Below are 27,130 nucleotides of genomic sequence, written 5' to 3'. Positions count from 1 at the left end.
GTAGATAGGAAACTCTGTTAAACAAAACAAAAACAAGGTGAGTGCTATAAAAAAAAGGAGATGAGCCTTTAGATAAAAAGGAGATGGGAAAATGGCTATTTTCATTCAGGAGAAAAGAAACTGGCTTTATTTGCAAAAAAAATGAAGAGTATTATTTGTTATTTTACTTAGGTTAAAGGAATAATGCAAATTGTGCAACTGTGTTTGCAAAGTTTTGAATAGTTAAGCAATATGGAAATTCAAAGGGGCATGGTAATAGCAAAGGGGCGTGTCTTAACATTGCTTAATATTTGTACTGTGGGGTTTGGCGAGACTGTAGATTGACTGTTGCTGCACTTTTGTATATGACCGAAATGATTTGAATCAGGAATCTTTCCGCCCTATTTGTTCAAACGCTCCAGTTGTGTTTTATGAGGTATGGATTGAGAAATCATTAGCTGCAATATAGTGACGGTTAAAGTTTGACAAAGTCTATTTGGTATCAGGTTCTCATTTTGTTACTTTCAGTCTCTGAACTATTGAAGTTAAAGGAAAAGCCAACAGCTTGATTGACAGGTAACCAAAACTTTACTTTAAATATTGCAGCTGCTGTTTGTGTGGTATGAAAATTTAAGATTTTCTGTGAGGTAGTGTTTGAACTTGTATTATCTGCTTCTGAAACACAGCCCTGTATCAGGGTAAATGGTTTTCCAAAGCGCGTAGTTCTTGGTTGATGTTATGCAGTTGACAGCTGGTGGCAAGCTTATAGTACCACCTATGTTATATAAAAGAATGTTTGTCTCTGTTTTGGACTAAAACTGTATATTTTAAAATAATTTTATCTAACAATGTGGAAGCACACACTGCAAAAAATAATCATTTCACTCATTTGTCTCAGTGATATCTTCAGTAATTTATTTGTAAAGAAGAAAGTTAGTTCCCTACAGTCTTGTGACCGATTTGTGCTTTTGTTCAGTTTCTTATTGAGGTTTCATTGATTTGACGGCAGACAGAGGAGCTGATTTGAATAACAGAATCTCCAAAGCTCTTGTACGATGTAAAAATGGTGACTGTCTCAGGCTTTTAGTGAGACCCACCCAATTAATGCAACCTGTTACAATCAGGTCTAACAGGTTCATTGAAGTTTGCTATGCTTTTGCATGGACTCTCATAAAACATTCATTTATATAGGAGTGTATCATCCACAAATTGCTCTGTTATAAAGAGTGCTGCTTGCTTTAATCTAATTATGAGGTACAATAATATATTTGAGAATAGTTTCTGTGTTTTTTTGTGCTTTAAAAGCAAATAGTCCAGAAATTATTCTGTATGCTATTATATTTGCATAAACAGGTTATTATCTGCCACAAAGTAGCAAACAGAAGGCTTTGTACAAACATTGAACACGAGAGTGTTCTGAGTTAGGACAATATTGCACAGTGTAATTTCCATGTGACAGATCAATTAAAATGATTTTAGTTTTTATGCTGTCACTGTTTTTAAGCACTTTTCAAAATGGCCCAGTTTTTAAACATTAAATAATTTGTCAGGAGCCTGACTCTTTTTGATTGATTTCTTTAGAAACTGTGTAAAATGTATTCAATTGCGTACAGAAGTGTGATAGGTTTTCTGAATAGGAACAAAAGAATGGCTTAAAATTTAGCACCTATTAACATTGGCAGGACTGGCCTCTGATATAAAGACGCTGAAGGTGAAGGTGACACAATCAGTTGGTCTATTTACTAATATGGATTGAATGCAGAGCTGCCATTGTCAATGAGTTCTTGATTTTTGTACATTGTCAGGAAAAGGGAAGAAAAATTAGAATCCAGAAAAGATTTCTGTTTTCTTCTCCATAAAAACAACTCATCAATGAAACTGTGCATCAATGCCATGTATTAACTATTTCGTTAGTCAATTTTTAAGTAGAGAGAAAAGCAAGCTTCCTCTCATAGCTGGTTTAAACATGGGACTTCAATTCCATCCCTCCGCATCCCCAAGGAAATCAACCTGAGGCTGTCCTCACACACCTCATGGTGATTTAAAAATTCACTGAGACCTGGGAGTAGTGACTCCAAATGGCCATTGTTATCTGGGATACGATGTGCGGCAGGAGAAGCCTAAAGAAAAGGTAAAATTAATTTTAGAATTTTCTGTTGTTTATTTCCCGAAATCTGATCTTGACAAAATATGTACTCAGTATGTCATGCTTTGAGTTAGATAGTGTAGATACATTCAGGTCTGACATCGCTTTTGTTTCCATATCTCACTGCCACCATGTTTATGCACAACCAATTGATTGGAGTGAAAGCATTGAGCAATATGTTTGGTCACCTTTCTGCGGTAAACAGGAATCTGTTATTGTAATTAAACCAGGCCCCGTTCAAACAGTGAAAAGATAATTTTGTCAAGTCGGCCCTGCCAGTTGATTCTGTTTATATGTGGCATTGCAACTAGTGTTGTATCCTGCTGTGTGAGGGTATCTTCCACGGTGTTGAAGAATCCATATCACAAAAATGAATTGCAACTCTCTGGTTCGTTGGATGTGATGAAGTAGCTGGGAGTTACCAGGCAGATTCTTTAACAATGTCATTACACACAAAAGTGAAGGGCAAGCAATTTGCAAATAGTGGTAGTTCCTTAGAAAGGTTAACTGACTTGTAACACAATGCCACTGATTTATTATTCTTGTAATTAATATCAGGTATAGTATATTTGTGTTTTAACATAACTGTTTTTGATTCTAAACTAATCATAGTAGATGAAATGCAAATTAACTTGAAGAGTTGAGGGTGATGTGCGAATTGAAGGGACATTGGTCTATAAGTTCAGCCAAACAATGACTATTTTTCAGGATCTAACTTGCCTACCAATACCCCAATATGGCAAGAAGGAAATGTGCATACATTTCTGCTGGAAATGGGCTATCCATGACATTGGAAAAGGACAAAAAATAGGCATTGATCAACACCCAAAGCAGGCTTTGGGCCTTTTGTATATCAAGTAAGGATCTAATTCCTGCTTGAGGCCTCCACCCTAGGATCAGTTTACCATGAAGTAGCCAGTGGTTGAAGCCAGAATCACTGGCTGGGGAACCATCCATTCAGATCACCTGCCAATCAAGAAAGATTTAGCTGAATGTGGAGCCTCTCCCAATCACAGACCCCCAGCATCCTCTGTCAAATTCCAAATCTGCACCTGTGATTCTCAGACTCCTGTGCCCAGTCCAACATGATCGTGGGCCTGACTCCCAGCCTGATCTAATCTCAGCTTCAACCCCCAGACCTATGCACCTGAAGCCGACTAACAGTAGCCCAATGATGACTAACTCTTTGCTGGCAGCCATCGCATTGATTCCTTTATAGAGACCTGTTGATCAAATATCTGGGGAGCCTCAGGCCTCACCATTCAGGAATCATAAATGTCCCATTTGTGCCCAAAAATGGGCACTTCCAAATTTCTGGGCCTTGACTCTGTTCACCTTCTGTTTATGTCCCTTCTGCTTATATTTCATCTGCATCACTTACTCATTGGCTCCATGTTCTTGGGCTATTGAATACAAACACTTGTCCTTATTTATAAATTATATGACATTATTCTACAGTATCTCTACAATTTCTTCAGCCCTATGTTTAAGCTCACATCCCATCTCTACATTCAGTAGCAGAGCCTTCACTCCCATCACATACTCATGTTCTACCACTCTTTTTAAATGTTCTTGTTCTGGCTTGTTCTATCTCTATTAATCTTTAAAAGCCTTTCCACATCTCAACTCTCCTCCTTTTAACTCAAGTTTCTCCATTTGTCTTTGTTCACCTTTTCGCTTGTAAGGTGTCTTGGCAATTTTGTATACATGTTGAGTGTTATCTGTATTGTATATAACATAATATGATTTGTAGTTTAAAAATAAAAGGGTGGATATTCGTCTTTTGAACCTGGTTGATAATCTGGCAAGATAATTACATACTCTTTTCAGAACCTGCTTGGTTTCCTTTCCATTTATTTCAATGGAATGAAAATCAGGCTAATTCTATAAAGAGGCTGTGATACATCCCATCAAATAGAAATGGAAACCTACCCCAAAATTATTTTCAACCAGCACAAGACAATAAATTGTGCATGTTTTATGCAGTTTTGGCGTAGAGTATGCAGAATTTGTTTTAAACTATCCTGATGAGATGTAGAAGATTCTTTTACCATGCTATCCTTTTTTTAAAGACATTTTATTATTCATTTACATCCATGTTACAGACACTGAGACATCATGAGGACATCCAATCACCAGCACAATGGCAAACTGCTTTTATTTTTTATTGCAATGGTAAGTTTTCATATTGCATCAGTTTTTATTTCATAATTTATATTATTAATTAACATTTAATGATCTCTTAATGTGAATTGAATTATATATTTGATGTGACAAAATTTTATTTTTGTTGAGTGGAATTGTAGCTGAGTACTAGCTGTTCTAATGTTCTCGGGATTTATTCGCAAAGTAAGGTGGCCGATCCCCTGTTTCTAGTATTGTAGTGAATGTTTCTTGCACAAATATTTACCGACTTAGCTTTTGCCACACCTTCAACACTGGGAGCCAGGAATACATTGCTTAACTGGAATTTGAATTCAGAGACAGACTTCTTTGTTCAGATACAGGAAAGCGGCAATTGAGGAACAGTTTGCCTGAGGAAATAATTTAAAATTTCAGCAGCTAACAACCGGCTGCTGGGATGACTCATTGGACCCCACCAGCTAAAAAATTGACACAATTTCCCTTTTCAGATTGCTTATGTCACCTTTAGTTGCACTTAAATCAGCAAGGAGCAGTAGGTATTTTATTAAGCACTGAATTTATTGGTAGGTGGGAAAGTTATTAGAAAGTTTGAAGCCATAAACATACTTATACACCTGAGAAAACTAGCAAAAGCTGCTCAGTTGTTTCAAAAGAGCTGACAATTCTGAAAAACAGTTCTAACTATAGACCTATTAACTATAGACCTATGACATTCATAAACAAGTTGTTGCAAGTGACTCTTTCACAAATTAATGCCAATAACATGGTTATGTAGAGAAGTAGCAATTAGTCAACGAATGACACAGGAGGACAAAGTATTCTCAAAACAACACATTATGGAACCTACAGGCTATTCTGGACCTGGTACTGTGTAATGATTCAGGATTAATTAAAGACCTCAGTAAAGATTCATCAAGGCAAGGGTGATCATATCATGATATAATTTCACATTCAGCTTGAGAGTGAGAAATGTGGGTCCATAGTTAGTGTCTTAATCATAAAAAGGCAATTACAAGGGTGTGAAGACAGAGTTGGCTAAAGTGGACTGGCTACATAGGTAAAAGGGAAGATGGTAGAGAAGAAGTGGCAGACATTTAAAGAGATATTTCAAAACTCGCAAGAAAGATATATTCCATTGAGGAAGAAAGACTCTACCAGAAGGATGTTCCATCCATGGCTAGCTATGGAAGTTTAACAGTGGAATCAAACTGAAAGAAAAGGTGTGCAATTCTGCAAAGATTAGTGGTAGGCCAGAAGATTGGAACATTTTAGAAACCAGCAAAAGATGACTAAAATTAATGGAGGGAGAACTTGGAGTACAAGAGGAAACTAGCAAAAAATGTAAAAACAGACTGTGAAAGCTCTTACAACTGTTTAAAAAGGAAAGGAGTAGCTAATATAAGCACAGGTCCCTTTGAGAGTGAGTCAGAGGAAATAATGATGGAAAATGTGGAAATGGCAGAGGCTTTGTACAAGTATCTTATACCATCCTCACAGCAGAAGACACAAAAAACATCCCAAGAAGAGTAGAAGATCAAGATGCAAAAAGGGAGGGAGGAACTTAAAACAATCACTATCACTAGAGAAAATTTAATTGGAAAACGAATGGAACTTAAGGCTGACAAATCCCTTGGACATGGTAGTCTGCATCTTGAGGTCTTAAAATAAGTGGTTGCAGAGATAGTGGAGGTATTGGTTGTAATCTTCCAAAATTCCTTAGATTCTGTTCAAGAAAGGAGGGAGACAGAAAGCAGGTCAGCTAGCCTAACATTTGTCATTGGGAAAATGCTACAACCATTATCTAAGTAGCAGGACATTTAGAAAATCAAAATACAATCAGGGAGAGCCAACATGGTTTGTGAAAGGGAAATCGTGTTTGTCAACTTTATTAGAGTCATTTAGTTACAAGCAGGTTGGATAAAGGGGAAACCAGTAGATCTTGTGTATTTGGATTTCCAAAAGGCATTTGATTAGGTGCCACATCAAAGGCTACTACAAAAGATAAGAGCGTTTGGTATTGTGCGTGATATATTAGCATGGATAAGATGACTGGTAACTAACAGGAAACTAGAGTTTAGATAAATGGGTTATTTTCAGGATGGCAAACTGGAACTAATGGAATAAAAGCAAAAAACTGCAGATGCTGGAAATCTAAAACAAAAACAAAAATACCTGGAAAATCTCAGCAGGTCTGGCAGCATCTGCGGAGAGGAGCACAGTTAACATTTCGAGTCCCTTCCTTAGTTCTGTTGAAGGGTCATTCAGACTCGAAACGTTAACTGTGCTCCTCTCCGCAGATGCTGCCAGACCTGCTGAGTTTTTCCAGGTATTTTTGTTTTGGAACTAATGGAATGCTGAAGGAATCAGGGCTGGGGCCTCAACTATTTACAATCTATGACTTGAGTGAAGAGACTGACTGTACTGTAGCCAAATTTGTTGACAATATGAAAATGGGTAATAAAGCAAATTGTAAAGAGGATACGAAGAGTCTGCAAAGGATTATAGATGGGTTAAGTGAGTGAGCAAAAATTTGACAGGTGGGGTACAATGTGGGAAAGTGTGAGGTTGTCCACTATGGCAGGAATAATAGAAAAGCAGAATATTATTTAAATATACAGAATGCTGCAGTACAGAGGGATCTGGGTGTCCTTATACATGAATCTCAAAAAATTAGCAGCAGGTACAGCAAGGAATTCAGAAGGCAAATGGAATGTTGCTCTTGATTCCAAAGCGAATGGTGTATAAAAGTAGGGAAGTCTTGCTACAACTATATGGAGCATTGGTGAGACCACATTTAGAGTACTGTGTACAGTTTTGATCATCTTACTTAAGGATGGACTTAATTGCATTGGAAGCATTTAAGATAAGGTTCATGAGGCTGATTCCTGGGATGAAGGGTTTGTGTTATGAGGAAATTGAGCAGGTTGGGCCTATGCTCATTGGAGTTCAAAAGAATGAGAGGTGATCTTATTGAAATGTACAAGATTCTGAGTGGGCCTAACAAGGCAGATGTTGTGAGGATGTTTCCTCTTGTAGGAGAATCTAGAACCTGGGGACACAGTTTCAAAAGAAGGGGTTTCCCATTTAAGATAGAGATGAGGAGGTATTTTTTTCTTTCAGAGGCTCATTAGTGTTTGGAATTATCTTCCTCAGCGAGCAGTAGAGGCTATATTTGAGGCTGAATTAGATAGATATTTGATTGACCAGGGAGTCAAGGGTTATGGGGGGCAACCAGGAAAATGGAGTTAAGGCCACAATCAGATCAGCCATGATCCTGTTGAATGGCGGAGCAGGCTCGAGGGGCCATATGGTCTACTCCAGCCCCTATTTCTCATGTTCTTATTAGAAGTTCTCAATACTGTCAGATTACCCTTCATTCCAGAACAGACAAACACGTGTATTTAAGATTGATGAAACCTGCTTATGAAATCTTTACATGATTGGGAAAGGTGGATGATTCTAATTGTCAGCAGCTTGCTGATTGCATTGATTTCAGTTAGATTCCCACACGCATAGCAGAATGGACAATGATATGAACTACAGGCCACTAGACAACTTGCTGCATGGAATGAGCAGGGAGCAGCGCTGGCCTTTAGAAATTTGGGTGGCCCTGAATGTCCATTAGCACTCGGGTAAGAGTGGGGACCTGGAGCTTGATTTTCAGTTTGGGGTCGGGAACCCGATGCCCAGATAATTTCCAGGTCTTAACCATGCCACATCTGCATTGCTCATGGGACGCCATCTTCAAATGTAAATACCCCAATTGGGCTGGCTGTGTGCTCAGTGCCAACTAGCAGTACCCAGCATTAGCGGGGGCGAGCGCTGCCTGCAGAGCATGAACCGTAAAGGCAGACGGCAGCCTTGATACTGCTTTGCAGAAGAGAGGAGGCAGTACCTCCTGAAGGCTGTGCACAGAAGTGAGCAAACGGCCTATTGAAAGGTACAGCAGCCGATACCAAGCAAAATCCCCGGTTACTAAATTTTTTCAACTTAAGAAAAACCTTGAACTTCAGAGCACATTGAACCCAGTTCCCACATTGACTGTTCGAGTTTGGCAACTTATAAATTGAAAATCATTCTCTTGCACTCCCTGGCCTGTTAACAAGCTCCTCAAGGGGCTTAACAGGCTGTTGTAGGATGGCTGAGTTGTATTATTAGTGATAGAGTTGAACTGCAGGCACTTCTTAAGTGGAAACATTGGCCAGAATTTTGACCTTGATGGGCGGGCGGGCCCCACCGGCTCGGCGGTGGGCGGGCAGCCGAACCCCGCTGCCAATTAAGGCCCGCCCAGCGGGTTGCCTGACAGGAAGCGCTATGCACTTTCTGTGCGGGGGGTGGAGGGATTCCTTATCTGTCAAAGTGCGCTCTTTTATGCATGCCCAGGAAAGACGCACATCTCCCTGAGACGAAGTGCTGTCTCAGGGAGAGCGCTGAATGTTTAAAAAACTTTAAAAATAAAGAAAGAAAAACATTATTAACATGTCCCCCTCATATGACACTGTCACACGAGATGGGACATGTTAATAAATATGAGTGAAACTTTAATAAACTTTTTAAAAACTGAGATGAAACCTCATCCCGTCAGTGGATGAAATTTCATGTATTATCAGAATTCCGCTGGGGCTCCTAGCCTGTCCGCCAGCCTTAAGGTCTTTCAATGAGCTTAATGATCCTCAATTGGCCATTGACATGTTGGCGGGCGAACAGCTGATTTCGCTGTCCGCCTGCCTTCCTAAAAATTTAAATGGACAGAGATGACGTCGGGGGTTCCTCCCGACGTCATCCCGCGTCAATTTCCGGTCGGCAAGTGGGCCCCGTCCCCAAATCTGGCCATTAAGTTTATTTACAATACACTCAGCAGCAACTACATGTGTGCTTTCACCTCCAACTCTATCTCTACACTGTCTGCTGAGGTAGCCCATGCTACTCTCCTGTTGGTTACTACAGATCATGTGATCTTCCCTAACAAGTATTATTCTTAAAAGTACATTACACATTAAATAAAACCATGATTACTACATCTCCCCCTTTAACTCAGCTATACATATTATATTTCCAAGTACATATTTTTTCAAGTCAACATAATAATTACACTGGGTAAGGAATTTACAAGTTCAGTCTTTCAGGTGGTTTCCTGGTACGTGTGGAAAGTCACAGCTCCACAACTTCAGATTCTTTGTCAGGAACCTCCTCTTCCAGAGTTGCTTGAACATCAGGTGCTTTGGTGGGCACTTGCAGCTCTGTATCCTCAACTCTTATGGGAACATCAGACATGTCAGTCCTGGGTTGAGTATCTTCAATTGGAAACACAGACCCAGTCATGGTCACTGGTGGAACCATATCTTGATAATTTGTGTCTCCCTTCCTTAAATGGTCCACATGTTTATAGATGATCCAGTGCCTTCCACCTTCACGTGGTAAGATAGAGGTCCAATCACCACACTTATTTCACCCGGTAACCACTTTGATCCTTCCCTGAAGTTTTTCACGTATACCGGCTCTCCCATGGTAAATTTCCTTTTGCGACTATGCCAGTCGTGTCTAGTTTTCTGGTTTCCCTGACTCCTTTCCACCCTTCCCCTCTAAATTCAGCATTATTAGGCTCAATCTTAACAATAACTCCACAGGTGTAATACCGGTTGTTGTATGAGGGGTAGTCCTGTAATGAAAAAGGAAGTGTGCTAGCTTGGTTGCCAAGGAATCAGCAGTTAGCTTTTTCATGCCTGTCTTGAACGTTTGAACCCCCTTTCGGCCAGTTCCTTTGATGAAGGGTGGTACGATGCATTTTTTACATGAATGATACCTTTGAGGCTGATAAACCGTTGGAACTCAGCACTCATAAATGCCATGCCGTTATCAGAAATGACTACTTCTGTTGTCCATGAATGGCAAAATCCCGACATGGTTTCTCAATTGTAGCGCCCGAGGTTGGTGAGTTCACCTTATATACGTCCAACCATTATGAATGGGCATCGACAATGAGCAGAAACACTGTTCCCAGCAAAGGTCCAACATAGTCAATGTGTAACTGCACCAAGGGTCTATTTGGCCACTCCCATGGCAATGGAGCTGTCACTGGCAACTTTTACAGTGGCTGGCATTGGACACAATGCTTTACCATACTCTCTATTTCATCATCCATCCCTGGCCACCATAGATAGCTGCGTGCTAAGGCCTTCATTTAGGAAATTCCTGGATGGGCACTGTGTAGTTCAACTAAAAGAGGCTCCCCTTTGGAAGAACTATCACTCGTGCACCCTACAATAAGATGCCATCCTGACTGGTTATTTAATGTCTTCTGTTGAAGTACAGTTTAATTTCACCAGATATAGGCCCCTGTGACCTACCATGAAGCACTTGTTCTCATACTTGAGATAGGACTGGGTCCTGACTTGTCCAGTCTCTGATCTGTCGAGCACATACTGGCGAGGAATCTAAGAAATTTAACAGTAAAACAAGTTCCTGTGGAACTGGGATGTGCTCATAATTTTCTTGTAAAGGCAAACAACTAAGAGCATTGGCATTTGCGATTTGATTGCCAGGCCTATATATGAAAGTGTATTTGTATGCTGTCACAATACTTCTGTATCTTCTTTCTACATGCCTTTTTCTTTCTAGCGCAGAATCTTGGCCTTCTTTTTGACTTCACTGTTGGCCAGACTTCTCTCAGATGCAAGCTCAACTTGTCTGAGCTCAGTGGCTGAGTCTCCTAAAACTTCATTGTCTGTCTGCTTCTTGGGAAATTCTGCGATTTCTTTCTTCCAAAACCTCTTTGGCTTCATTTAGCTGATTCTTCAGCTCTTCCATCTCTTTTTTGTATTTGTTTGCTGTCTCCTGGAGAATTAAACATTATTGTGTCTTTTCTGCCAGCTCATTCTTCAGTTTGTTCAGAGAGGTGCTAATTCCTTTCTGTTCCTCTTCATACTTTTCCAGAGGTACAAACTTTGACCTGAGGGAATCTTGTAGTGTGTGAAGGTCTTTCAACAGGTTTTATTTTTCCCTGTGAAGGTCGCTCGCCTCATCTCGAACTCTGTCATCAAGCTGGGTCTCTTCAAGTTTCTTCTGCTCTTCTTGCAAGGTTTGGCTCAAGACAGCCTGCGTTTCTTCAGGTTGTTGAGTCCTTACGCGCTCCTTTTTCAAAACAGGAACACTTCCAATCGATGTTGCTTTCCTTTAGCCAATTTTGCCCTAGAAGGCTTGGTCCTCTGCTTCTCAATACCAACACTGGTAGCTTTGCCGATTGGCTTCCATAATGGACAGTTATTCTGATTATGCCTTTTACTTGAATGTCTTCACCCATATATGTTTTTAGCTTGGCAGCTGCCTATTCTAAACTTAATTGATGTTCACTATTATTCAATATCTGAACTGTTATGAAGAGATATTAACATGTATAATGTTATTGGAAATTATTTTTAAATTGGACTTGTAGTAGGGTCTGTGTCTGTGTGTGGCTTAATTTGGTTTAAAGCCAGCTAGTCTGGTGCTTTGATGTATAGTAGTTTGAGATGTTAATTAGATAAATGGAAGGCTAGAAAGTAAAGAGTGCATTTGCATTTGTTGAATGAACCATTCAAAAGAAGTGAGTAAAATCTTGCAGGGAAACACCAAGAAATGTGTTTATACTAATAAAATTTGCGCTATGAAAGGGGTTTTATTGTTAGAAGAGGTGGAGTTCAAAAACCTAGTGATACAATGAGAATTTACATTCAAAGAGAAGGCTAGGTATAAAGAGAAAGGAGTTTTGTGTGTGGAGGTCAGAGGCATCTAAGATCTAACCAACCTGTAAGCCAACAACTGTCTGCAAAGGAACCACATTGCAAGGGACCTCATTTTGAATTTGTAAGGTTAAATGTGCTTTGCCTGATGTCTGTTTAAAGTCTATGGGTTATTGTTGTCTTGGTGAAGATTTACCTGGGAGTGATTAATTTGCGGATTTGTTTAAAAGTTATGGTAGTAATTTGTAGATATCTGTATGTGTTTAATTTCTTGTTAAATTAATAAATGTTTAGTTTAGTTTATATAAAAAACTGTTTGAGGCTTGGTGGTTTCATTTCTGAATCACAGCTGCATCTCAAATATACCAATTGAAAACATAGGTCATGACAGTTGTTCAAGTTTCCCTCTGAGATTTAACCAACTCAGCCTTTATCAACTGCTGTGTCATATCAGAACGTATGTTCCCCAATTACTATAGTGGAAGCTCCCCTGTCTACTCCCATTTTAACAGGTTTGCCATTTACTTTCACTGTGACAAATATTGGTTCTGTCTTTCCAACTTTCAGATTAAACAATGAGTAAATGTCATAATTTGTTGTTTCAGGCTCTTCTACATTGTAGATTTCATTGGACTTCTTCTTCTGTTTACAAGCCTGCTTGAATCTTTCCTTGCATTGCCTCATTATATGTCCATTTCTGTGATAATCGTAGCATTCAATTTTTTAAACTGCCAATTAAAAGACTGCTTGCTTCCACCGCTATTAAGATTATTCTTCGATCTCACTGCTAAGTTATTTTTCTTTATTCTTTGGCTAGCGGGGCTGTCTCCCGCTTCCTGGCTGAGTCTTGCTTTTTCGCACCCTTTTTGGCTGAGGTTTCCCACCCAATGTGGAAGATGGTGCCATTTTGCACACCCTGTATTGTTTGTAAATCTCTTACAGTGCATTCCATGGCCAGCGCAATCTCTAGCGCCTCCTTGAAATCCAAATTCACTTTGGCAATAATCTTTTCTGAAGAGTGTCCTCTTTCACACCACACACTAAACAATCTCTGAGCATGTTGTTCAGAGTCATACCAAACTCACAATGTCCCATTAGCTGCTTCAAATTTTCCATGTAGCATGCAGTTGTCTCACTTAGAGCTCTATTTCATGAATTAAACCTGAACCTCTGCATCGTGACTGAGGGCTTGGGTTAAAAGTGACCCTTCACAAGGTCCACCAATTCATCAAAATTTTTTGAATCTGGGGCACAGAGTGCTGTCAAACTTCGAATCATAAGTTTTGCTCCCGCAAGTACTCAAGAGGATTGCTCGCCTCTTCTCTTCTCCCATAATCTCATATGGTTGAAAAAAGAATGTGAGGCATTCTATGTATTGAGACCAATCATCTGTGGCTGGTTCAAAAGGAGCAATTCTCCCAAATTGTGGCATTTTGAGAGAGAACTTCAATTCTAACGGAGCTTGCTACTTACAATCATTGGGTGAGGCACAGTGCCGATTTCTTTTTAATTTGATTTCTTCTGTTAAATCCTGTTTTATCCTTGTCACCAGTTTGTTGTAGGGTGGCCGAGTTGTACTATTAGTAATAGAGTTGAACTGCAGACACTTCTTAAGTGGAAACGTTAAGTTTATTTACAATATACTCAGCAGCAGCTCCACATGTACTTTCAACTCCAACTCTATCTCTACACTGTCTGCTGAGGTAGCCCGTGCTACTTTCCTACTGGTTACTACAGATCATGTGATCTTCCCTAATAAGTATTATTCTTAAAGGTGCATAATGCACTAAATAAAACCATAATTACTACACAGGCTGTGAATTTGAGATAAGCGAATTCCTGACTCCCACCCTGGCCCTCATTTTGAAAATTCCAACATGTTCCAGAGATGTTGGAACACTGAAACGCCATCCAAGAACAATATTTTCAAAGTGCATCTGCTCCAGTTCTTGCCCTCACAAGCAATTGAAAACCTTGGGTTCTAGGAGGGGTCTGGGGCATGGCAGTCCTGCTCCTCCTGCCCCCACAAGTTAATAAGTTAGCTTAATGGCTCCTTCTACTTCCGATTATTTTCTCATTTTATTTCACCTGGCGGGAAAAGTTGCAGTGGTTTCCCTACTCACTCCAGGGTTAAAATCATTGTTAGATCCCACTGACATCATTGCACACCAAACTTCATATTTAACTGACTTCAGATGAATGCTTTAACTGCCTGTACAGAAGAGCTGGCTAAAATTTAAGCTGGTGAGACCCAAGTGAGACATTGGTGGGTAAGTCACCCGATTGATTTTAACTGACCACCCGCCCAGTTCCTGTAGTCAGGTTCAAATTTGCCCCTATTAAATTAATATTCCCGCAGTTATTCAATTTAATTTCCCTGCATGAGCCCTGACGCGTTTCATTCCTCGAACATAAATGAAATGGAAACTTCATTATCCTTCCTTTCTGCTCCGTCTTCAAACTGTTCAAAATTTGAAACTCCTCCCCTTTTGAAGATTGTTATTTCCACCTTTTTTTGCACTTAACCTAGCAAGGGCTGTTTCTATTTATAGCCAACAGACATTTTATCAAGCTTTGGATTTATTATTAGGTGGAAAATTGGTTAGAATGCTTGCTAAACGTTTGTCCCCTCTCCCCCTAAGCTGATTCATCTCTTTGTGACAGTCCTTCAATTAAAGGGTCATTCTCTGACTCAGCTTCCATGTCTTTGCAGCCTGATTAGGCTTTCTTTGCCTCAAGCAGTACAATGATTTGAATTTCCCTTCTCAGCACGATCCTGAATTTTGCCCCCAGCCCTAGTCTCTTTGTCTGTTCAGTGTGCTCCACCTACTGCACTCTACCAATAACTTGGAATAAAAACTTGCAAATATGTAGCACCTTTCACAACCTCAGAACATCCCAAAATGCTTTACAGCTAATAAGGTAGTTTTGAAGTGCAGTCATTATTGCAATGTAGGAAAATTATGTGCATTCCTTTTTACACATTATAGTTTTATTCATATTCTGCATTACATTTTTGATTTCTCAATATTGCTGAAGTTTCACACCCACTGTTCACTCTCACATGTCAAATTTGCTCTAAATGTGGGGTAGAGTTTCCACTTTGAGCACATTTGGTGATCCAAGTGCAAATCGTGTCCAACATTGTGCTAGTTTTGAGAGGAGTTTTCTTTTATTTGAGTTTCTGCTCAAACTCATATGTATACCCCTCCGACACAAAAGCTGCCATGAACCCATGCAATTGGGCAGCATTTTAAAACACAAGTTATTCAAAATAGATTGCTTGAAAATATGTTTATTGATACATTTAAGAGCGGTAACTGGTGCAGTTGCATTAACATAGTTGCAAATGGTTATGCACGGAAAAAACCCTACAAGATTGACTATAATGGACCATTCTCCAAAAGGATGGAAGACTAAAACAGTATCACAGTCCAAAGGATAAAATCAAGATTTTGTAAAAAAAAAACCTCCATATTCAATTAAATAAAAATAATAATCAAAACTATGATTTTTTTTTGGGATGTGGGCATCATTTACTGCCCACCCCATATGGCCCTGAGAAGGTGATAGTTGATATTCCTTTTGAACTTCCTATATTTCTTTTGTAGTGGTTTGTTATAACTGATTAGCTTGCTAGGCCCCTCCAGTGGGCAGTACAGGGCTGAATGTTACCTATGTTGGGCGGGCTGGGCGGGGGTGGGCGTGGATCGGCTGCGCCCTGCCATTTTACGTGGGCCAATTAAGCCCTGCCCAGCGTAACGCGCAGCTGGTAGCGCTCAGCACTACCTGTGCAGGCAGGGGGAGTAGGGAGAGCCGGGGCCTGTGCTCTTTCACACATGCGCACATAAGAGCACAATTGTCTCCTTGAGGCATGGAGCTGCCTCAGGGAGATTAAGTTGATAGTAAAATTTTTTAATAAAGGAGGAAAAAAATTATTTAAACATGTCCCATCATGTGACACTGTCAAATGAGCTGGGATATGTTTGTGAATTTTGCAAAATTTAATTAATAATTTTATGAAACCTCCAGGAAACCTCATTCCGCCCATGGATGAGGTTTACTGAAAAATGCAAAGGCTGCTTGGGCTCTTCGCCTGCCCACCAACCATAAGATTGGATGAGCAGCGTTGCTAACAACTTGAATTGGTTTTTTAATGGCCTTAATAGGCCGTTGACACTTCGGCAGGCGCGTAGCCGCCTCCAGCGTGCGCCCACCGAAAAAAATATCTAAATGATGCACGATGACGTCGGGCGCATGTCGGGCCAGCCCCTGCACGCTGACCGCAATATTCTGGCCTAACGATGTTGATGTGGGACTGGAGCTACACAAAGATAGAGCAGCTAAGGACAGCAGAATTGTGAAAATTCTGGAGAATATCGACATGTTAAAGGAACAGGCAGACAGCTGGCAGATGTGACTTAATGTGGATAAGAATGAGGTAATATGTTTTGGGACTGAAGACAAAAGGTAGGAATATATATGAATTGAAAATATGTTGGAGAGTGCTCATGAAAGAGCGACCTAGGAGTTCACATATATAATTCCCTGAAGGTACAAGTGCAGCTAAATGAAGCCATAAAAAATATAAGCAACATTTTGGCTTTATAAAGAGGGACATGGACTACAAAAATAAATAAATAAAGATAAATTTGTATAATACTTTGTGCAATTCTCGGCATCTTATGAAGAAAATATATTAAAGCCATAGAGCACAAACAGTCTGTTGATGTTTAGGAAGGGTAGCTGATGAGATTAGAGGTATTTAGACTATTTCCACAGGAGTAGGGAAGACAAAGAAGAGATTTAATAGTTTTTAAAATTGTGAAGGATTTTGATAGAGTGAATAAGGAAAGATTATTTCCTTTAACTGAAGAGTCCGTAATAAGGGCTTATTTGCTTAAAGTTATCACTTACATGAGAAGAAAGGTCAGGAGAAATTTCTTTTTTTAAATTGTTGGATTGTTGAAGCATTTGCTACAGAGAGTGGGAGAGAGAGTGATCTTTATCTTTATCTGCATCTTTATGGGAAAATTGGATAAATATTTGAAGCAGAAAAAGGTGTAAAGCGAGAGGGAAAATTCAGGGTAATGAATGAGAGTTGGATTGCTCTAACATAAAGCTGACATAGGCATGGTGGGCCAAATCTCCTCCATCTGTGCTAAAAACCTCTATGCTTCTATGAAGTAGGGGCTGTTTCAGGTTTGCTGATTTTCAGCAAAGATAGTTGACAAACATGCATACTCACCTGCTGTATTCATTGCAAAGCACTAAAATCGTATTTACAAGAATCTATCGTTGATCTCTTTGAAATCAATATCCTGTTTGTACTTGTAACTTGTGTGAAACTGAGGCAGCACCTGCAGTTGCCAGTTTGAAAATGTTTAATGTAATGACTGAGATAAATATGGTATAAGAACTTGTGTGATTAGTGATTGTTCACTTATCTCTACCACCTACATAGAGGTAAGTCCTAAAATATCAATCTATATATCCTTCCTCAATTGAAGTTGTGATTCATCACAATCTCCTCCTCTAATTCATCCTTTTCTAAATTTTTGCCACCCTAGTCTTTCCATTCTCTTACAACATTCAGGCACTTGAAACCCATGATAGCTCACCCACTGCCAGCACTTCCAAAACTTGTAAAGGTGATGCTTTTCTAATGTGTACTGGCAGCAAATGAAGTTCTCTGCTGCCAGCTTGTACTCAGAAAATGACCCAATCTGACTTATCTCAAATTCCCTCTTACTACTTTCACCACTGTGGGTCCTGCACTTTTGGTCCCTGACAACTTTTCCTGGTTTGAAGTAAAAGCAACATGGCTTAGGTGAAAGCATAATAAAATAGTAACATGGGCTTCTGAACAAATATGGAATCAGTTACTGACATGTATCTTCAAGTTCTACATCAGTGTCAAGGGCAGTTAGGTTATTTTAAGCCTATAGTACTAGGGCATAAGACCAGGAACTAATTCCTTCATTAAAATATTTGCCTAATGGACAGCAAATTGCAGATTAATGAAAGCTAAAGTAGAAAAGTCCGATGAGATATTCCTTAGCAGTGGAATAGTATACCATGTAAAATGCCTCCTTGTAAAACATTTTAAATCCGTCCAGTAATAAGAACAGGAGGTTTTGGAAATTATCAGCAAGTCTGGCAGCATCTGTGAAGAGAGAAATCAAGTCAACAGGCGGAATCTTGTTGCGGGGGATCTTGCAAGAGACCTGTGCTGCCTCTTTTTTGGGAAGGCCTGCGAACCACAAGGCAACCTGGCAGTGCTGAGGCCAGCAGCGTGCATTCCCTTGGAATCAAGACCCTGGGAGCCAGAGCAGCTAACCAATCAGATGCCTGTAGTTCTTGTGCTCAGCTGTGCCACTGGGCAAGTGGTGGCTGCTCATGGAAGCACAGGCACTGGAGTCCCAGGATTACGGAGCAACCCAGGCCATGCGTAAGTAATGTAGGTGGGGGATGGTTGTGGTTTTGCCAGGTGGGGATCGTAGGGAGAAGGGTGCTGGATGGGGTGGGCTGGCAGCAAAGGCAGTGAGGTGGCTCTCAGCAGGCACCCCGTTACCAATGCCCAGTCCCTCGATCAGGAGCGCTTTTGATTGAGGGACATCTCTCCTTCCTGGAGGTGACAAGCTGGTTGCCTGATGACAGGTCCACCCGCAGCTGGGTTAATGCCAACAGCAGTGGGATGAGGCCCTTATGTGGTCATTAATGGCCATTAAGGGCCTCAATATGCGGAGGGGTGGGAAGGTTGACAAGGGCCTTCTTATTCAGAATTCTGGCAGAGGCTGGAAGGCGGCAGGATTTTGGTACGCCACCATCCTGCCTAATTACATACACTTCACGCCTCCAAGCTCACCACCAGCGAGACCAGGTGATTCTGTCCGTTTAGTGTCAAATATGACTCTTCTTCAGAACCATTTCTTGATTTAAGAACTGTCTGAATGAGCACTTCTTGATTGAGGGACATCTCTCCTTCCTGGAGGTGACAAGCTGGCTGCATGATGACAGGTCCACCCGCAGGTGGGTTAATGCCAACAGCAGTGGGATGAGGCCCTTCTGTGGTCATTAATGGCCATTAAGGGCCTCAATATGCATAGGGGTGGGTAGGTTGACAATGGGCACCTTCTTGTTGAAGTGCCCTCCCAGATACATACCTTGTACAGCAGCGAGGTGCTTCCCTGAAGCAATTGTTTTTGGTCCCTGCCCCAAACGCTGTTCCCTAGCTACCAACTCCATCCGTCTCCCCTGGCAATAATCCGAGATTAAGTCAAACTGCTCAATACCTTGGTGCTACATGTGATCCCAAAATGAGCTTTCGACATTGTGGCATCAGTAAGAACGCAATTTTCCACCTCTGTAACATTGCCCAACTTCTCCCCTGTCTCAGCTCATCTGCTGCTGAAATCCTCATTCACGCCTTCATTACCTGAAGACTCGACTATTCCAACCTACTCCTGGCTTGTCTCCCACATTCTAGCCTCCGTAAGCTTGAGGTCATCCAAAACACATCTGCCCGTAACTTGCAGCAAGTTCCATTCCCCTATCACCCCTGTGTTTGCTGCCCCACATTGGCTTCCTGTCAATGTCTTGACTTTAAAATTCTCATCCTTGTTTTCAAATCCTTCCATGGCCTTGCCTCTCCCTATCTCTCTACTCCCCCCTCAGTCCTACATACCTCCCAGATATCTGTGCTCCTCTAATTCTGGCCTTATGTACATTTCCAATTGTAAATGCTGCACCACTGGTTTTTATGCTTTCAGTTGTCTAGGCCCTAAGTTTTGGAATTCCATCCCTACACCTCTCTGCTTCCCTACCTTGTTTTCCTCCTTTAAGAGGTTCGCTGTCGCATTTTGTTTATAATACTCCCGTGAAACGCCTTGGGATGTTTCATTATATTAAAGGTGCTACATAAATATAAATTATTGCTTTTGTTGTTGGAAGACCTCTGATTGGCCCTTCAGCTTCAAGAACCTGCCTACTGCCCTTAATTGGACAGGAGAGATGTCTCCATATCAATTAAGGGCTCACCCATGTGAAAGTTTGAGTTTAATCAGTTTCCCACTGGACGAAAACAGTCCTGACTGCTGTTTCCTGCCTCCCTGAGGAAAATTCAGCATGTGTATCCACTCCTCATATAAACCATCTATATCTACTGAGTGCCTCTGTCTGGGGCCGAGAGTGACAGTGAGAGCATGAAATATGGCATGGGAAATTCCTGTGTTTGAAGGTGCTGCCATTGGACAATTATCTATCTCTGCTTCTTTCTTGTTTCCTGCTCTTATGGAGAGAAATGGTCCAAGAAATGCAACGAGTTTCCTGCTATCCATATTTTCCTCACCCTTCTCTTTGGACTCAGAAAACAGAAAATTTGATTGTTGATCACTAGCAATTAATTTGCACAAACCATCTGCAGGTGCAGTCTTTCCTGGTGTGAAATTGGGCATTGTAGTGCATGCTTTTTGGTGCTGTTCAGGGACCAAAGCAATATCTTTGGTCAGACCACATTTAGAATATTGTGAGCAATTTTGGGCCCCGTATCTCAGCAAGGATGCGCTGGCCTTGGGAAGGGTCCAGAGGAAGTTCACAAGAATGATCCCAGGAATGAAAGGCTTAACATATGAGGAACGTTTGAGGACTCTGGGTCTATACTCGATGGAGTTTAGAAGGATGAAGGGGGATCTGATTGAAACTTACAGAATACTGAAAGGCCTGGATAGAATGGACGTGGGGAAGATGTTTCCATTAGTAGGAGAGACTCAGCTTCAGAGTAAAGGGAAGACCTTTTAGAACAGAGATGAGGAGAAACTTCTTTAGCCAGAGAGTGGTGAATCTATGGAATTCATTGCCACAGAAGGCTGTGGAGGCGAGGTCATTGAGTGTATTTAAGACCGAGATAGATAGGTTCTTGATTGGTAAGGGGATCAAAGGTTACGGGGAGAAGGCGGGAGAATGGGGTTGAGAAACTTATCAGCCATGGCTGAATGGCGGAGCAGACTTGATGGGCCGAATGGCCTAATTTCTGCTCCTATGTCTTATGGTCTTATGGTCTTATCTGCAGTGTACATGGACACTTTGTCTTTGAATCAAGCTGGATACCTCATTGGTGAAAGCATTCATACATGTAAAAATAAGTAGAGCAAGTAGATCATGACATCAGTGTGCAAGGCTGAATTAACAATGCCACTGTCATTTTAAAGCTCCATGCTCCAGTCAATGCTCTCTTTTAACCTTGCACAACTGAACATGTGTTAAACAGTATGAAGAAACACCCACCAGTGCAGTTTAAAAGGGTCTAACCATTTACAGGTTAATTGGCTGGTTGATTTTTCTTCTGCCTGTTGGTACAATTCTACAAGCATTTGGTACTTTCCATTGTTGTTTAGAGTTGCAAAGGTCTAAAGAGAGTGGCGTCACAGGTGCTGTAGGATGTTTTGCTGACATAAAGGCTTTGCTACTGTTCCCATAGAGATCGATAACAGATGCATTTTCCAGTATCGCAGGACAAGAGTTCATGTTTTAAGGCTAGAGTTCATGTTTTAAGACTTTTTTACTTTTACTGTAGGAAATAACCTAAAGACAACATGGAGTAAATATTACTTGACAGTCAACTAAGTCATCAAAGTATAGAAAAAGTACTTCCTATTAACTAACTAACACAACAGGGATACTTTCTGACACTGTATGCCACACTCCCAACAGATTTGTAGCCTTGAAGATTAAGTTCCAGATTCCCCCCAGCTTTTCAGTTAGCCCCTTTCTCCCTGCCACACTGGAGTGAATCTTTCACTGTCCTTTGAAAGCCATTCCCCTCAGCCTACTGAGTATCCCTGAACTGACTTCTAGCAGTAAGGCCTATTCCAGCAACTCCTTGGCCCTTAAATCTGCACAAGTCTCACCTCTTTGAATAGCGAACTAGTGCTCACCAGCATTTTGCTTGGCGGCTAACAAAAAACAGTATCTCTGCTTTTCACAGCAGCAGCTGTTCCTGTCTCCCTGTCTGTGTCTTGGTGCCTTGGTGTCTGTGTGTCCTGAAGACCATCTGCCTCTCTTTTGTGTCATGATGTGAAAACTATCACTTGACTTTCTATAAGTTTTGGTTACAGATCACATGGGCCAGTCTCCGGGCAGAGTTTACTATGATCACCATTTCCTTCTTCAGGGCATTTTATTTTGCCTTGAGTTAAAAGAGACATTTTAAAACATAACTGTCTTGCAAAGTCTCACATTTGTAACAGCTTCTACTCAAATCATTTGTTCCTAGGGATGGATGGCCTAGTAGGGATTCCTTTTGAGCATGACTGAGTTAACAAACAGAGGCTATGGGAGCAGGACAAATTGCTAGAACAGAGAAGAGGAGGCAGGGGGTAAGAAGGGCTTTGAGTTGGAGGCCATAGTGACAGAGGGTCTTTAGGGAGCAGATGTTTTGGAGAGCAGACTGCAGGAGTACTGTGAAACATTGGGAACCTCTTTTCACCCTCATATCTGGAGCCATGATTGAAGAAGTCTGAGCTTCCACTACAGCACTCAAATGCTGCTTGTATTTCAGTAGAAGCTGAGACATTGGCTATTAAATGCTGCACCATGGTTGGGTCCACAGGTCTGCTAATGGAGTTGGCCGTTTGACCCATTGAGCCTGCACCGCCATTCAATAAGATCATGGCTGATCTGATTGTGGCCTTACCTCCTTTCCTGCCTGTCCTCCATAACCCTTGATGCCCTTGCCAATCAAAAATCTGTCCATCTCAGCCTTGAATATACTTAATAACCCAGCACCTATTGCTCTTTGTGGCAAAGAATTCCAAAGTTAAATGATCCTTTGAGAGAGGAAATTCCTCTCTGACATCTGATGTCATGAGCTCTCCTGTCTTAAGTGGGAGATCCTTTATTTTTAAACTGTGCCCGCTAGTTGTAGACTCCCCCACTAGAGGAAGCATCCTCTCAGCATCAAGCCCCCTCAGAATCTCCTATGTTTCACGACATCTACCATCCAGAAGGGCAAGGACAGCAGATGCATGGAAACACCACTACCTGCAAGTTCCCCTCCAAACCCCATGATATCCTGACTTGGAACTATATCGCAATTCCTTCACTGTCGCTGGATCAAAATCCTGGAACTCCCTTCCTAACAGCACTATGGGTGTACCTCCACCACATGGACTGTAGTGGTTCAAGAAACTGGCTCACCATCACTTTCTCAAGAGCAATTAAGGATGGGAAATAAATGCTGGCCTAGCCAGCGACGCCACATCCTGTGAACAAATATAAAAATTTTTTAAAAAATGTTTCAATACGATCACCTCTCGTTTTTCTAAACTTCAACGAGTATTGGCCCAACCTGCTCAACCTTTCTTTTTAAGACCACCATTTCATCCCAGGAATCAGCTGAGTGAACTTTTTCTGAATTGCTTCCAATGCAACTATTTCCCTCCTGAAGTAAGGGGACTAAAGTACTCCAGGTGCGGTCTCACCAATACCTTGAACAGTTGTAGCAAAACTTCCCTACATTTATACTCCAACCCCCTTGCAATAAAGGCCAACATTTAATTTTCCTTCCTAGTTGCTTGTTGTGTCTGCATGCTAACTTTGTTTGATTCATGTACAAGGACATCCAAATCCTTCCGCATCATAGCATTCTACAGTCTCTCTCCATTTAAATAATATTCTGCATTTCTATTCTTCTTGCCAAAATGTACAACTTCACATTTTTCCACATTATACTCCATCTGTAAAAGTCTTGCCCACTCATTTAACTTGTTTATATCCCTTTGCAGATTCTTTGGTCCAGGTTTTGTTCCCAGGTTGGGTGTGCAGAGATGGGACAATTTCTGGCTCTGTGAACCCAACCTTTTAAAAATGGCTGCCAACTGTTGGGATTTTCATCTGGGGCTGGTGGTGGGAGGGGAGGGGGGGTGGGGGGGTGGTGGTAAGGTGGCTGGACTGGAAGTTGGGCCTCCCGCCCCTGGAACGAGTGTGGAGGCAGGCTCAGGCTGGGTAGAACATCTGGCTCTGTGTTCCAGCACTTTGTTTAAAGTATTTAAATAAAGATTAAAACAAAAAAGCCCTCCAGCCCTCAACCCCCACACACTCGCCATGCCCAATCTATGCCATCCCATGCCATCTTTTTCCCCACATTCCTCCATTGCCCCCTCATACCCTGATGCTAACCTATCACCCCACAAACCCTACATGCCAACCCATGCCCCCACCTACTCTCCATGGCTGCCCATGCCAACTCATACCCCCTCTATCCAGCATAATGTCCCTCATACACCCTATTCCTCCCACATCTCATGGCCCTTTATAGCTTCAATGCCAACTTAGTGCCAACTCATGCCAACCCATGCCCCCATCTACCACAATTTGACCTTACGCACTTCATGCCAATTCACCTAAAATCCTTTGACAGTTCCTCAACAGCTTTGGCAGTTCTTTAACAGCTTGACAGTTCTTTGACTGTTCTTTGACAGTTTGACAATTCCAATGAGTTTATGCACTTTTCATGCACCATCATGTTTACTTTTAACAATCACAAAGGGTGCCTTACCTCTTCAAAAGGTGTCCTGGGACTATATCAAAAAGGGTACCTTACCTCTCCAAAAGGGTACCCTGGCTATCCAAATTAATATACCAAGTTCTGGTCTAATCTGCACACTCTGTATTTCACACTCCTAGCTTACCAAATTCCCATTTCAGCGGAGGAAGCTGGTGATTTAAATGGCCAGCTCCCTCCATTAACTGTGCATGCACGAATCCTGGCCCAACCCAGTCCTGTCCCTGTGAAAATGGGATATATCATGTTCAGGAGTGGGACTTAGAATTTCTGGCCATTTCTGGGATTTTTGTCATGACGGAGTGAAAATCTGGGCCTTTGTGTCCTCCTCACAACTTGCTTTCCTATCTTCGTATCATGAGCAAATTTGGCTCTTTATCTATCCTGCTTGTTACATTCTCAAAGAACTCTGATAAATTTGTCAAACATGATTTCCCTTTCACACAATCAGGCAGAATCAACATGATTTTATTATGATTTTCCAAATGTCCTGCTACTGCTACTTTAATGATGGATTCTAGCATTTTCCCAATGACAGATGATAGACTAACTGGCCTATTGTTTCCTGCTTTCTGTCTCCCTCCTTTCATGAACAGTGGTGTTACAACCACATTTGTGGTTGTCCAGTCCACTGGGACATTTTCAGAATCTAAGGAATATTGGAAGATTACAACCAATGCATTTACTATCTCTGCAACCACTTCTTTTAAGGCCTTAGGATGCAGGCCATCAGGTCTAGGGGACTTGTCAGCCTTCAGTCCCATTAGTTTTCCACAAAGTTGAGCATGTGGTTGGGGGAGGGAGGAAAGTAAGAGGTGCATGTTGACACCACCTGCAGCTAGTAAGTCAGAAGAGATTGTTGGGGGAGGGATAAGTGGGATGTGAGGAGGGTTAGGTATAGGGATACCATCATCTTCAATGGTATCAGCTCCTCCATTAACCACTCCTTCAGCAAGGGCCATTCCAATAATGCACAACATCCCCAGGATTTCCTTGGGGGTTGGGGGCAGAGGGTTAGCATATAAAGGTGCACTTGTCCTTCTCTGATTAGTTCCTGCTGCCTTCAATTTTGCTCCACCTTGTCCTGCAGGACAGAGGGAAAATTGTCAGTGAGTGTTGTGAAATCTTTTTGGGTGATGTGGTTGCCATGGTTAAACAGCTGGCAGTAAGAACATGTTGTGCATTGTGTGTGTGTGTGAGGCTTGCAGCAGTCCTAAAAGTATGAGGGTGCAGTGGAGTACATGCATGGGAGGCATGAGTCCTAATTGATAGCGATTGTTGGTAGTTGAATGATGGGGCTGTGATGAATTAAGAAGTGACTGAGGTTGGTGGAGCACTTGATAGGATATGACAATTGAAGATTCATTTACTGACCTTCTCCATTCGTGTGAGGCAATTGAACTTCTTGTGCCACTGCATCTTTGTCCTCGGGGCTTGACTCCTGACATTGACCTCCATGGTTATCTGCTCCTACTCACTGCCATTTGATCGTTAGTCTCCTGGCTATCTGTGGACAAAGGATATCTTTCCTCCTTTCCACCTCCTCCACCAACACCTCCACTGAAGTGTCAGAAAACCTTGGAGCCTGTGCTCTCCTATGTTGAGTCATTCTTATTGTTTTGTGGGTCTGATTCGCTACCTGCATGACTCCTAGCACTTGCTGCAGCCACAACACACTTCCCCTTTAAGAGGTGTGAGCTAGCTTTAAGCAGTGCTAGGAAGTAATAATTCTGAGCATCCTGCAAGTTCATATAGCCAATGAACAGCACAGTTAGTACTGGCTGCAAATAGAAATCATTTAAGCAGGCAGCATGAGAATGCTGTTTTCAGGAGATATCCAATGTATGTCCCTTGTCCCCTCTCCTACTGACTGCACTGAATGGGATCCCAGTATCTCTATCACCTCCTTCTCCTACAGCATTAATAGATGAATGGATAAAAGAGCTTGCATTTATGTAGCACCATTCAAATCTGTCAGATCCACTCCCTCAAAGTTCTTCACAGTCAATTAACTTCTTTGAATGTAGTCACTGTTGCTTTAAAAGGAAACATTGCAGTTAATTCTTAGACATCAAGACCACACACAGCAATGAGATGAATGACAAGTTAATCTGCTCCTATTTTTTTGGTGTTGGCCATAAATTTTCCATTGCTCTACAAATAATACCATGGGATCTTTTATATTGACTTGAACAGGCATTTGGTGCCTCAGTTTAATACTGCATCTGAAACCTCCAACAGTGAATACCAGTCTTGGCTCAGTGATACAATCAGCAGTTCATGTCTTACACTGGGACTGAAGCTTAAAATTCAGCTAACACTGCAGTACTAAAGAAGTGCTGCACTGTAGGAAGAGCCATCTTTCAGATGAAATGTTCAACTGAGACCCTGTCTGCCCTCTTGGTAGAATTAACATTTTTATGACACTATTCTGGCATGGATTCGATGGCGCGAATGGCCTCCTCCTGTGGTGCAATGACTTTATGACTATCCAAAGAAGAGCAGGTTTGTTTTCATGTGCTCTGCTAATGTCTACTGAAAGAGATTAACTGGGGTCAGTTATCTCATTATTGTCTGTAA

At 41.4% G+C, this 27,130-nt stretch overlaps 1 protein-coding gene across 2 annotated transcripts in view; it reads left to right on the top strand.

Moving 5' to 3' along the window:
* Nucleotides 1-305: 305 nt before the first annotated feature.
* cdh17 (cadherin 17, LI cadherin (liver-intestine)) overlaps nucleotides 306-27,130 on the top strand; it is a 109,728-nt gene continuing 82,903 nt past the window's right edge. The window contains exons 1-2 of one of the 2 annotated variants that reach the window (XM_078540754.1): nucleotides 306-415; nucleotides 4,231-4,300. In XM_078540754.1, the coding sequence (XP_078396880.1) occupies nucleotides 4,244-4,300 (57 nt within the window). In that variant the 5' untranslated portion in view covers nucleotides 306-415; nucleotides 4,231-4,243. The other variant, XM_078540753.1, reaches the window with a different exon arrangement.

The sequence above is a fragment of the Cetorhinus maximus genome, chromosome 4, assembly GCF_964194155.1.
Source record: "Cetorhinus maximus chromosome 4, sCetMax3.hap1.1, whole genome shotgun sequence".
Taxonomy (NCBI): domain Eukaryota; kingdom Metazoa; phylum Chordata; class Chondrichthyes; order Lamniformes; family Cetorhinidae; genus Cetorhinus; species Cetorhinus maximus.
The sequence above is the reverse complement of the archived record's forward strand: the minus strand, read 5'-3'. Positions and strand labels throughout refer to the sequence as shown.